This window comes from Dendropsophus ebraccatus, chromosome 6 (genome assembly GCF_027789765.1).
Source record: "Dendropsophus ebraccatus isolate aDenEbr1 chromosome 6, aDenEbr1.pat, whole genome shotgun sequence".
NCBI classification, from domain to species: Eukaryota; Metazoa; Chordata; class Amphibia; order Anura; family Hylidae; genus Dendropsophus; species Dendropsophus ebraccatus.
Genome location: NC_091459.1, coordinates 76,944,004 through 76,957,485, shown reverse-complemented (window position 1 = coordinate 76,957,485; position 13,482 = coordinate 76,944,004). Strand labels below are relative to the sequence as shown.

Here is a 13,482-nt window from a genome sequence, read left to right as displayed (position 1 = left end):
TCCATGCCAGTTCTGCCAGTATGATTTCTATCGGTGGGGTTCTTATACAATCTAATAATACAATCTTATACTGCAGTACCAGCCGGGATGATGTTCTTTGACACCGGCTGTTCCATGACCTGGCCGGGTTATGGAACAGCCGATGTCATACTACGTGGGAACATGGCCTAAGCCAGTTTAGAGTCTTATAATAGTTTGCATTTAAGTAATATGTAACCTCTGTAACAAACATGACTAAGTGTGAATGCAGAATTTAACTTCTTACCTCTCGTATCATTAATGTCCCTTCCCTTGAGTTACTTCTGAATGACTCTGACTGTGAATTTTCAACATTCTGTGTCCCTGTATTATATGGCTCATTGTTTCCAGACACGCCAGTGGGGCTGCATACAAAAAGCAAAGGGTCAAGCCAATCCAAAAAAATATGGCATGTGTGAATCAGGTTTGAAAGTGGACATATTATATGAACAATGAACAAAACATGTAAGGCTAATGAATGCTTCCTACTCCAAGCTAAGGGTACGGTGCACACTACGGAATTCCCACAGAGACTTCAAGCAGATTCCGCCGGGCGGCTTCCACTTGACATTTCTCCTGTTTCATAGACTCAATGATATTTGCAGACGGGTTCCGCCATCTGCCCAAAGTCAATTCTTTGGGTGGATCACCAGTTTTGGGACCACAGCTGGCACCTCTTATTAGCATTGTAGAGATGCTGAATGGGTATATGTGAAGGATCAGTTGGATAATGTGATCAGTGCAAATTAGTAGAAAGTCTTTAGAGGGGTTCAAAGTAGCATTTGTACACTGCATTATTATTTACTTGAAGAAAAAACTTTGTTTATTTGCCTTTGTAATGAAACAATCCCAACATTCACCTATAGGCAAGTAGAAAAGCTTAACTCTCATCTATAACTACAGTCATGCCATGTCTGTAGTTAAGCCTGATGAGGTTAAGAAAACTATATTAGTAACAGTTTATTTATGAATGCGTACCTAACCAAGATGGAAAAATCCAATCCAACAAGCCTTATACATTGTATTCCGTGTCCCCCACCTGGTCCTCAAGTCCATGGGGAAGTTGCCCCGAGCAACCAATCAGATTTCACCTTTCATTCCTCACAGATTCTATGGAATCTGATTGGTTGCTAGGGGCAACTGAGCCAGTTTAACTTTACACCAGTTTGATAATCTCTCCCTATGTGTATAAGTCTGAGGAGAGGAATCTTCACTTTCCATGGAGTTATTAACTCTATGCAGTCATCACCTCAGAGGGGGTGATGACCACATGTGGTTGATGGCTCCATGGGAAGATTCCTCACCTTGGAGTTATGCGCATGAGCTTTAACACGTTTAGGTGATGTACCTATGTATATATGTGCAAAGTTTTCTTTTCTTTTTTTACTAAAAAGAATTTCATAAAGTTATAAATCGAAAAAAATGTCTTAGGTGTTCTTTTCTTAACTGGACACCTAATCTGAGTATTCTGCTTGTGAGTACATTTACAGCTGTACACTAAGAGTGCTTACATGAGACGTGGGATGTCATTAACTGGAACGGTTCCATCCTGAGTCTCGCTCTCACCATCTTCCTCTTCACTGCTCTCAGACTCCTCACTGGATGAGGAATAATCTGTCACCTTCTTCATGGGTCGATTGGTTTCCTCAATGCGAAGTTCTCTCAGCTCTTTTGCTAACGCAGTCAAGTCCTGTAAAAAAGATTGATATTGTTATATACCCAAATCAATGAGGAATTAACAGTTCTGTAGCCATCTCCTCTAAGGCAGTGCTAAACTGTGCCATAACCAATGAGAAAACAGCCAGATAATAAAAGTACACACATTTCTATCAGACAAACAATGTTTAAGGCAATGATAACATTATAGGACAACTTATTTCATTGACAACTTTTGTAAAAACCATAATGTGCTTATTGCATAGAGCGGATGGATAGAGTCTTGTGAAATATCTGAATATTCTGTCATAGTACGCTGGAAAATACTTTCTTTGGTGTTTCTACATCCCTGGGAGTAATAATTATTTTCAAACGACACAAAACAGTATCTTTTATTTAACTACTGTATTTGAGATTCTTGGTATCAACAATAGTTTTCCCAGTTTACTATGAATTGGCCATGATTATAACACAGCGTCACTGCTCCACCCGGACATCACAGGCAGCGCAGATAGTATATATCCTTGTATATACAAGTCATGCTTGTAAAGCAATGTAGGTGAATTAGTGAAAAAGCATGATGAATTTGCTCAATCTGTGGAAGAAAACATGCAAAAGACAAACACACCATTGGTCTTACCATTTCCCCCTATATTTGTGTACAATGTTGCCGCCAATGCATTCCATTAGGGGTTAAGGAGAAAAAAAGGATTGAACATCACCGCATCCATTTACAGCCACACAAACGTTGCTAGCTACAGGTATTTTCAACAAAGGATTTCTTACTAGGACACATCAGGTATTTCATATATAGCGCCATGTTTTCACCAAAATCTATATTTTCTTTCACATCTTTTTTTTTTTTCTTTAATAATTCTAAATTACCTGTATATATGAATGCCTTATATGTAAATTCCTTATACAAACTAAACTAGTAAACTAAAGTCATTTGCAAACTAAAAATAATGTCTACTTTAAGGCTGGGTTCACACTACGTATATTTCAGTCAGTATTGTGGTCCTCATATTGCAACCAAAACCAGGAGTGGATTGAAAACACAGAAAGGCTATGATCACACAATGTTGAAATTGAGTGGTGGATGGCCGCCATTTAATGGCAAATATTTGCTGTTATTTTAAAACAACGGCTGTTATATTGAAATAATGGCAGTTATTTACTGTTATATGACGGCCATCCACTCAATTTCAACATTGTGTGGACAGAGCCTTTCTGTGTTTTTAATCCACTCCTGGTTTTGGTTGCAATATGAGGACCACAATACTGACTGAAATATACGTAGTGTGAACCCAGCCTAAAGGTGCACATTTATTGAACCTAACCTAACTATGGGGGTCCCACAGCCAAGCATGAATCTAAAACAAAGTTGGTCACTTATTGATGTATATATTGCCTAGCTGCCTTGAGTGGGATTTCACTATACTATAATAAAAGAGTGTATAACAAAATGTTTGTGATTGCTTTAGACCATGTTTGATAAATCTCCCCTATTGGTTTTAAATTTGTAATACATACAGGTAACCTGGAAGAATGTGTTGTCTTTTCTTTTGCATTGTGCGCAGACGCACATTTATGGATTATTGTTAACATAACACAAAATGCCTGTCCGAAGACTAGTGTTAGGAGAGGAGGGCATTTGTGGCTTCTAAAAAGCTTTTGGATTACATAAAGTGCATCAATCGAGTAAGTAAAATTAGCAGTAATTACCTTCAGTGGTAATAAATGACATTACTGTCCATTAACATGTTAATGGAATACTAAAGTGATAAGAAAACACTGCAGAGGACCAGTTACAACTCTATTAATTCAAACGCCTCGGCAGTCAGTGAAATTGTTCCGTTCTCAGCCGATAAATAAACCGCTGAGACTTACAATTATGGGTGGTGTATACACAACAATTGAAAAAATAAAATCAAAATTACAGTTTCAGAATTAATGGTGCAAAGTTCATAATAAAAGGGGTATTAGCTAAATTTTACAACTTTTACCTACTCTCGGCTAAGGAAAGTAAAGTCATATAGACATCCTGTTGCCTTCTTCTAAAAGCATAAATATTGAAGTAGAGTTAAAAGAAATTATTAAAGAAAACTTCTACATATAAATATTCCTACAAAAAAATACCTGTATTTAATTGCAGAGATTACATTGGACAGGATGCAGATTAGCCCTATTATATATAATTAGTCCTCAACATGTAAACTGTAGATCAGTCAGAAATGTATGCCTTGGATTTCTGACGCACATCCTCTGCTCACTGCAGTACAAATGGGGAGTCTGAACAGGTAAGTATAACGTTATAATTTTCTACGTAAGAAGCAAGAGCTGCATGGACATCGCTAACCATGTCTGTGCAGACCTTATGCATGATTTTTAAGACGTGTAAACGCCTCTTACTAAGGTTAAATAATTGATATATATGGAGTAAACTATGAATGCTAATTTAACCATTTCTTGTGTTCAAACTTTCAGGTTTCTTATTGGCATAATATGAGAAAGCAAGGAAATCTTATTTTAAATTTATATTTATCTAGTACGACTAACGCCATACAGTCAAGCCTTATAAAAGAAAAAAAAGAAAGAGGTCAATATCTTGTTTACCCCTAAACAACAAATGTCCTTATGTACTGGTGTAAAAAAATCTACAGTAAAAGTCAGTGAACCCAAGTCAAAAAAGTCAGTTCATTTAATCTTTCAAGGGTGCATTCACACGTAGCAGATTTGATGTTGTATTCAGTTATTTAGATCAAATCTGCTGCGATACATTAAAATGAAGCTACTCTAAAAGTTGTTCTGATTTGCAAGTGTTTGGAATGACACAGCCAATAGTGTCATACCAGACATCTCCAGGGAATCTGAGCACTTGAAAAGCAGACCAACCTTTACAAAACAAAATTAATCAATAGCCGATTCATTAGAGTCAGGTTGGCAAATCTTACTGTAGATCAACTCAACTCTAGTTAGGATCAAGCAGGTATCTAAAATGAAAATGCCCATGTACTACTAACCAACAAAATCAGTAGAATTAGACTGATCATTGTTAGGCTATGTTCACAAATGAGAAATTAGGTGCAGATTTCACATTTAAATTTTTCTTAGATCCACTGACATTCTGCTTACAATGCAAGTGACTAAGAGATTTTATAACTCAATCCTATGCAGAGAAAAAATCTGCACTGAATAATGATTGTGCTATGGATTGAGCTGACTACACATGAAAAATCCGGGGACTAGATTTGATAAATAGCAATGGGGTTTAACCTAGTATGGATTGCGGTCATGTCCGCAGCAGAAATAGAAAGCAGAGTGTCAGTCTTAGATTTCTGCCATGGTTAATGACTAGAGATGAGCGAACCTCGAGCATGCTCGAGTCGATCCGAACCCGAACTTTCGGCATTTCGGTGGCTGCTGAAGTTAAAGGAGACCTGTCACCCCCCGTGCCGGGGTGACAGGCTCCCGACCCCCCGTTACAGCCCCCTATACTCACCTGATCCCGCCAGGTCCCGCTTCCTGATGCGGTTGGGTCACGGAGATAAGAGCGCCCGAAGCCCGGCGCGTGCGCTCACAGGAGAGTCCGATGCTCATAGAGAATGAATGGGAAGTCCGATGCTCCATCATTCTCTATGGGCATCGGACTCTCCTGTGAGCACGCGCGCCGGGCTTCGGGCCCTCATATCTCCGTGACCTGACCGGATCAGGAAGCGGGACCCGGCGCAATGAGGTGAGTATAGGGGGATCTAATGAGGGGTCGGGAGCCTGTCACCCCGGCATGGGAGGTGACAGGTCTTCTTTAAATAAAGCCCTGAGGCTATGTAGAAAACATGGATATAGTCATTGGCTGTATCCATTCTTTCCAGACAACCTTAGAGCTTTATCCAAGTTCAGCAGCCCCAGCTAATCAAATACCGAACGTTCGGGTTCGGATCGACTCGAACCCGGTTTGCTCATCTCTATTAATGACACCCTAAACTCTCCACATCTGAATCCCTCTGACTGCTGGACCGCTCAGTTATACTTACCACTAGTTAATAACTTCAGCTTTACAACTGATGAGAAGAAAGGTCGTCTTCCAGTACTAATTATCAATCTAAGGCAAGAAAGAGGTTTTCTTACCGTTTTGTTTTTAGTTTTCACTCTCCGCGGCATGATCTTTCCATCATCCGCGGGCATTGCCTGTGAGATAACAGCCTGTAGAAAGGTATCAAGTGTGAAAGGAGAGGAAAATAAGAAACTTGGGATCCATTCATGAAATGTCCCAGGCTTCCTGACCCAGCCAATACTGAATATGTAGAGTAGGAGACATTTTTTCCCCTCACAAGAACTGCACTGTACCCATAAAAATGCACTTCTAAGCGATGACAAGCAGCCTGCACACAAATACAGCAAGTCACATTTTCTGAGCATAATGGACACTATCAGTCAAGAGCAGTCGAAATCTCTTCGAACACATGCAGGGATCCGCAAGCAAACATGCATAATATCTATGTGAGCTCCAGACACGGACACAACATGCTATATCATGTAGGGAGGTGACAGGTATAGCGGTGAGCAAGAAATGTTATTGCACAATGTGCTATATTATATATTTCCTACACTGTAAGTATGGCCAAACTCTACCCACTACACACAACACAAGACAAACATAAACATGACATGGAGCTTGCATTGATTCAGCCAACATTTTTCCTGCAGAAGGACACAGAAGGGAGGGCTGCCAGTAGGAGAATGCTTGCATCCGGTTCCGATAAAATCGAGAAAGCTCTTAGTGGTATAATTAGTAGCAAAAAAAATGTGCTGGTGTTTGGCACCCAGCAGTGAATTATTCATTTCTATAGAGCAGAAATACTGTAGCCTCTATGTATTTTTCACATCCATAATGAAAAACACATTTGGGTTTCCATCAAACTTTCCAGTATTTTTTCACAGTAAGAACAGTGTGGTATTTTAAGCACTCTTCCTGCTGTCAATAAAACTGGAACCCCCGACTGAACCTGGTAAAGTAACTGGGGTCCATCAGTGTTTATCTGGTTTAAATGATCGACTGGGGAAACTATCCTTCACTGTGGCCATGGCTCTATTATAAATAGATGCCTCAATACTAATGTAAACGGAACTTACTTGTGCTCTGCTCACATTAGCATTGTCTTTTTTCCATAAGAACGTAGAACCCACCCCATTACACACATAGTGCGGTGCTAGCGCACAGTGATAGATCTGTAAAATGAATGATATGGGATCTTTTATATGATGGATCCTGTATAAAGTGTAGCAAAGAAACCAGTGTGGGCAGAGCTTTCATTTGTACAAATGTAAAAGCTGTCAGCCCTCCCCTAAAGGGAACCTGTCATATTGAACATGTAGTTGCCTCTTCGAACAGCAAATTGTGCAGCAGGGGAAGCTGAGTAGTTTGATCTATAGTGTAGTGGGAAAAGGTTAAGTGACTAAAAGCTTGTCTGTGCTTGTCTGTGCTTACAGAAGCAGTTGTCATTCTCTAATTTGGGCAGCCCACTGGACTCTTTAAGCCCAGAGTCAGCAGGAATTAAAACAAACAGAAGTCATACTGTTCAGCTCAGTTCTTCCTGCTGCATAACATGATGCTGGCAGATCAGACTACATTTCCAACATGACAGGTTCCCATTAAGTAATCACCCTTAACTATTGTGTTTAATTGCCAAAGTGGGTCCAACAGTTGCCGCCTTTCTAAGCGTAACACATTAATTTGTATATTAATATTTCTTTCTTTCATGTATTATTCACAAACGTTTCTTAAATGCAATCACACTCGCATATACTGCTTCAGAATTATGTATGTGTGTGTGTGTAAACTGTAGTTCCCAGTAGATACAGAAGGAACACAGGACACACTAAAGTAGAAAATGAACAGGTGGCAACTATAGATACAGCATCCAAAGCCATGAGAAGCTTATTGAACAACATGATCACAAATGCAGAGGGAGGGAGGGATGTTGGCACTTAATACTGGTAAACTAGTTTATTTTAGTAGACTATTAAAACTGACAGAAGAAGATGGGAAAACATCAGATTTGGCTCAATCCACATGTAGAAAAACAGCAGCAATCTGGCAATGAGAATCCAGAATCAAAGTGCAATTTGTTTAGCCAATTTACACCAGCAGCATAACAACCAATCACTATAAAGACCATTTCGACTGGTCAGAATGTTGCCGATGTACATTGGATGAGCGAGTTAAACTTTCATTTTGTAATTTAATTGTCGGAATGCTGCTGTCTTCGTGTGGATTGGTAGTTTGGGGTTTGGGGCTTAAACCTGATATACAGTACCTAGACAGTGCTGCCCTACTTTTATGGTATCAGATATAGCTCAAATCCTACATGACTAGCTCTATGACTCGTGATTGTCTTGCACATTTCCCATTTAAAATTGCTTTACTTAGCAATCAATGTGGAATCTTCTGTATATGAATATATCTTAATAAAATGTATACTGTACACAGTGCCCACTTTTACAGCTCAGTTCCTGGGTGGAACAAAGTAAACGCTATCCCTGACAAAAGCTGGCTGTCAAGCGGTAGGGTACAACACCCCTAGTTCTCTGTCTCGATATTTGCATGACAGAGACACTTTAAAGGGAAGCTGGAAGGCAGGTTAGCAATTAGCACGGAGGCATGCCAGATACTTCAGGGGCGCACTACCACTTCCTTGAAACCTGGCTCCAGATGAAAAACACATTTTCATAAGTTTTGGAAACTAATACTAATGTAAAAAGATACCATGTGTCTCTTTGCAATTACAGTCATACTACAGTGTCTGCAGATGCTAACCTAACCTCCAGCTGACAGCGTCCCTATAAGATATGGTTTGAAACCACATAAAGCTGTGTACTTACAACACAAAATAGAACACACCTTACAAGATTTTAAAGAATTTCATGAATAGATGGGAAAGGTGTGTCCTGTGTGTAAGCCCTCACTATTGCATTACTTCTACTCTGGTCATATAAATGTTTTTCAGGCTTATATGTTTCCCAGCTTTGCACTTCCACATTGCTAAGACTCTTCTTGCTAATAAATAAACTATGAGCACATGTTTCTATACGAGTGAATGGAAGTCAGCGAGTGTGAAATGAAGACACAAAACCTGCTGCATATTACACTCAGACCCTACAGAGAACAGGTCACAATGCGGACTGTAAAATGGGATCACTAACCTCATCTATTGCTTTCTTATAGCTCTTTGAACAAGGAATAGTCAGCACCGGAGAAAGCAGAGCAGGTCAAGGGAAAGCCACAGGGAAGGAAGCAGGTTAAAAATACAAGTGTTAGTTACATGCTTTTTAAGCTTTCTGAATGGGCAGATATACAGCCAAGTGCTCGCCAAAGTGCGCACAGAGTACACAGAACACAGTGCACATGTTGCTGAATCATTAACAGACCCTGGATGCTGCATCCCTGAATTATAAAGTCTTCCTGCTCCTTACATATGTAACACAAACACACATTATTGAATATTACCTTACAAGAATGTTCTACATACAAGAATTATTATTCAGTCACACATTCTGCAGTGATATCCCCATATTAACACATACATGGCTTCTGCAATGGAATACAAATTTGAGCAGACTATGAATATATAATAAGATGACCATCACAAATAAGTTTGTGAAGACCATGCCTTATGCTGTAATATCTAGGGCAATGTGTCACCATACAAGATCAGAAACACAGAACTACATATAATACCAAATAGCAACCTAGGCCACTTCACTATCTGGTCAAGCAGTTAAAATGTATTAGATTTCTCCACCAAGAGTGCCACAGCTGTTTCTTGTTATAGACCTTATACAATAATATAAAAATCCCACAAAGATTATAAGATTCAGAGTGATTAGATTTAGAGTGATTGGTTACTACATGGTAATGTTAAATTCAGAATACATATGCAAAGTGGCTCTCCTCCAGAAGGAAGAGAGCTTGTTCTCTAGCTAGTACTACCTATTAAGGGTAGCTTCCCTGTAAGCCAATAAGTAGGTTTCATCAGACAAACTATCATCTCCACATAGAGATATCCACCTGTAGACAGCTGTTTCCGGTTTCTTGCTCCTCGTCAGTACAGGGCAGAATTCTCGCTGGCATTCTTGCAAAAAAACTAAAAATTACCCCCTCAAACCAATGTCAAGTTCCTATCTCAAAGCAAACATTATGCTTTGTACTGACATCGGACAAGAAATCTGAAATAGTTGTTTACAAATGGGTGACGCTCTACTTTCCCATCTCCTTGCCCCCAAAGCACTGCCTCATCGCCCTCAGACCCCCACCAGCCTCCTTGATCTTTTGATCTAGCAACGTCATGACCTAGGTGATTGGTTGCATTCAGTCAGTGACTGTGGCGGGACAGCGCTGCAGTCAGTGACTGTGGCTAGCAATCCATCAGCCGGGTGGGGTACTTTCTCCCAGGTCGTGGCAACACGGGAGTTCTGGCGGTGGTCAGTGAGCTGGCACTGTGGGGGCAAGGCATTGAGTAAGTAGAGCTTCTTTTTTATGTTCCCCTCTGCCCTTGCCTTCAAATAATTTTTCATTTTGACCAGACACTGGCTTACAGGAAAGCTGCCTCCAATAGGTGGCACTACAGAGCAAGCCCTTCCGATTGTGGAAAAAAGCTATTAAGTTTATTTGTTTTCCCAAGGAGCACTGCATAGCCTTAAAAACTCACTATGCCAGCTCAGTGTCCCCCCAAAGAGACATACTACCCTCACAGACTAAAATCTAAACGGGAACCATCAGCAGGTTTGTGTAAACTTGTGGCACCCATCATTTTTTTTCTCTAAGGCATGCCATTTTGGAGAAGTCTGATTCAGAGCAAATATGCAAATCAGCTAGTTAGTTAGCACTGGGGGCGCTCCTCAGCCCCCCAGAGCCCGCCCCCACCCCTACCCCGGCCCGCCTCTTTTGGTGGTGCCTACTTAGCTGAGTTATACAAGCATAATCAGGCTGGACAAAGACCGGCGTGTGTGTATAACTATGTGTATAACTATGTTTGTATAACTATGCATAGTAGGCAACCCTGAAAAAGGCGGCAGGCAGGCCAGGTGGTACTCTAGGGGAAGCTGAGGAGCGCCCCCCCTGCTAACTAACTACCTAATTTGCATTTTTGGTCAAATTGCTCTAAAACAGTGGGACCTAGAGATAACAAGAAAACTGGCGCTACAAAGATGAGGTACGCAGTTGCAGGGGGAGGTTTGCCCGAACCTGCTGATGGCTCCCCTTTAAAGCATTACTATTATTTCACATCACACGTTTTCATTGATTGGGGTCATCAGACTCCTACTGATTGTTAGAGTGAGCTGGTAAAATCGCTTGGCTAAGCAATTCTTTCCCAAGTTTCCTTGCTTCATAGGACAAACTCTATAGAAGTCTATGAAGCCAGTCCCCTGCAGTGAGGAGATTTGGGGAGATAACCGCTTACTCTAGTGCTTCTCCCAGCTTATTTTTGTGATCGGTGGGGGTCTGAACACCCAGATGCCGACCAATTAAAAATTTTGACATATCTTTATTACATGTCAAAAGTTTTGTGACATTATAACAACACTTTAAATAACTTGTAGTAATATAGGGGTCCTACTATCATAGCAGAAAACTATCTGATTGCTATAAACAGAGTTACTTATCTAACAAGTTCTAATACACTGTTATGGGCATTATGTGTAAATTTTCTCAATTTATAAATCATTAGAATAAAAAAAGATGCCAATTAGATTCTAGCTATAAAAGTCTGTAGTTACAATGAACAGGTCAGAGTTTAATGTAAAAAGTACCTGGTAACCATAGTGTAAGCCATATTCTCAAACACTTCATGTTATAGTCTAATAAGATACTGCTACACCCTCATCATTTACAAAGAATTAAAATGCATTTATCTCATAAAATCTCACCTCTCCCCCTGCTGCTCGTATTAGACTTATATTAGAAACACAAAAGCACTTGTTGTAATCTGGTTCTTACAATACAGAGCCGCCAAATCAGTGAATAGTAATAAAAAACACCAGCAGGCTCTATGTTGTGTAACTCACAAACCTGTCATCTTTTTAATGTCAAAGAGAAAGCGTGCAGAAGAATACAGCTCAAGAGAGATTAGTAAAGAAAAAACACATGGCAATTTATAGCATATGAACCAGTAATAACTAGTTAAGTATCAAACTGTTGAATCTTTAAATATAAGGCAAATAAAATTATCGCACTTACTCCACAGCTGTACTGATTTCTAAGGAGCAATGAAAAGAGCCAAGTACGCCGGAAGAGCGTTGTACTCGGCTTTTTCCGTCGGCTCCATAGTAATGAAGAGAGTCACAGGTCACGTGCTGTACCCATGGTTCTATTCATAATACAGAAGCCAGGGGCCTGATACAGAGATTGGTGGGGGGTACAGAGGCTGCAAACTCCTACTTTTCTCCTATCCTGTGGATAGGAGAAAAGTAGATTTTTCCTGGAATAAGGAGGATGTGACAGACATTTAAATAATTAAGATGCTCACAGCCAGCAGCGAGGAGTTTCCTCCCAACAAGATGAGTGATACAGTTGCCCAGCAATGGTTCACAAGAAATTAATATTGTAAATTTCACATTGAGACTGTGTTGCTGGTAACGATGTTTCTTTACTGTGGTACGGTCATACAAGTATACTAGAGTTTTGTTGTCAGCTCTGACTGCAATTACTAGTCAGTGTACATGTCAACATGTGTACTACATTGTACTACTACATGTGTACTACGATAATGAAGGAACTTGTAGGAGTCGGTACTTACATGTGTACTACATTGTACTACTATAATTCTGAATATCCTGATCACTCATCTTAATAACTAAAGACATTTCAATAAGTGAGGATAAAAGGTAAGTGTATAGTGATAGCTGTAGTGTCCGATAAAATACGTAATGAACTGTTGATAGAACGTTCGTCATTTTTCCCCTATGTAAGATGCCTGTGTAAATAACAGTTCACATTATATAAGTTTGCATTCAAAGATTCATAGCTGAAAACTGCATGAAAACTTTGTTCCTTGAAATTGAATATGGCAAAGGACATTCATGAGTGCAACCCAACAGGACACCTTGTGGAGAAAAAAGATTATGACAGTATATGACAAAAAGAGAAAGGAAATATGCAATAAACCTACAGCTGGTCGACTTGGTCGTGTCATGTTATCTTCAGCTTTTGCGTTAGACCCATCATGTGGCAACACTGGTGATCCTTCAGGTTTATTGTTACCCGCTTAAAAAAAAAAAAAAAAAAAAAAAGACATGATATCAAAGTTAGTATTTGTAAACATGGCGTAACACATATGTTATACATGTTCTGAGACATTGTTTAGAAACATTTGTCAACATATTAACTACATTTGTTGATGTATGTTTTTTTTTATGGGATGCAAAAATGCATTTGCTATTAAAAGGTTTTTGATTTTTTTTGGTCACTTGTAATTATTATTTTTTAAAATTTTGTTTCATCAGTCATTTTTGTGCTTTTTTTAATGGTACTGTCTCATATTAAACAAGTATTTATTGGGTCTGTACTATTAGGTCAGGTGCTGAACAAATACCATTAAGACTGTTGGGGCGAAAAGAGTTAAACTTTTGACTTATTTATGACCCCTTAAAGAGAAAATTCACTGATAGCAACCTTTCTAACTTTAAATAACATAGACCTTGACAGAGTTGTAGCTTTTGTACAGAACGTATAATACCTGCAGGGTAGTACTGAATAACCTATTAATTCTCAACATTAACTTAAGAGATATTAAATAGAATATTCACAGA

At 39.4% G+C, this 13,482-nt stretch overlaps 1 protein-coding gene across 15 annotated transcripts in view; it reads right to left on the bottom strand.

The window, feature by feature from the left end:
* Positions 1-13,482, bottom strand: part of TNIK (TRAF2 and NCK interacting kinase) — a 214,578-nt gene that overhangs the window by 20,020 nt on the left and 181,076 nt on the right. For all 15 annotated transcript variants that reach the window (XM_069975189.1, XM_069975192.1, XM_069975197.1 and 12 more), the window contains 3 exons: positions 12,843-12,937; positions 1,530-1,708; positions 266-383 (listed from right to left, as the gene is read on the bottom strand). In XM_069975189.1, the coding sequence (XP_069831290.1) occupies positions 266-383; positions 1,530-1,708; positions 12,843-12,937 (392 nt within the window). The remainder of the gene's footprint in view (positions 1-265; positions 384-1,529; positions 1,709-12,842; positions 12,938-13,482) is intronic.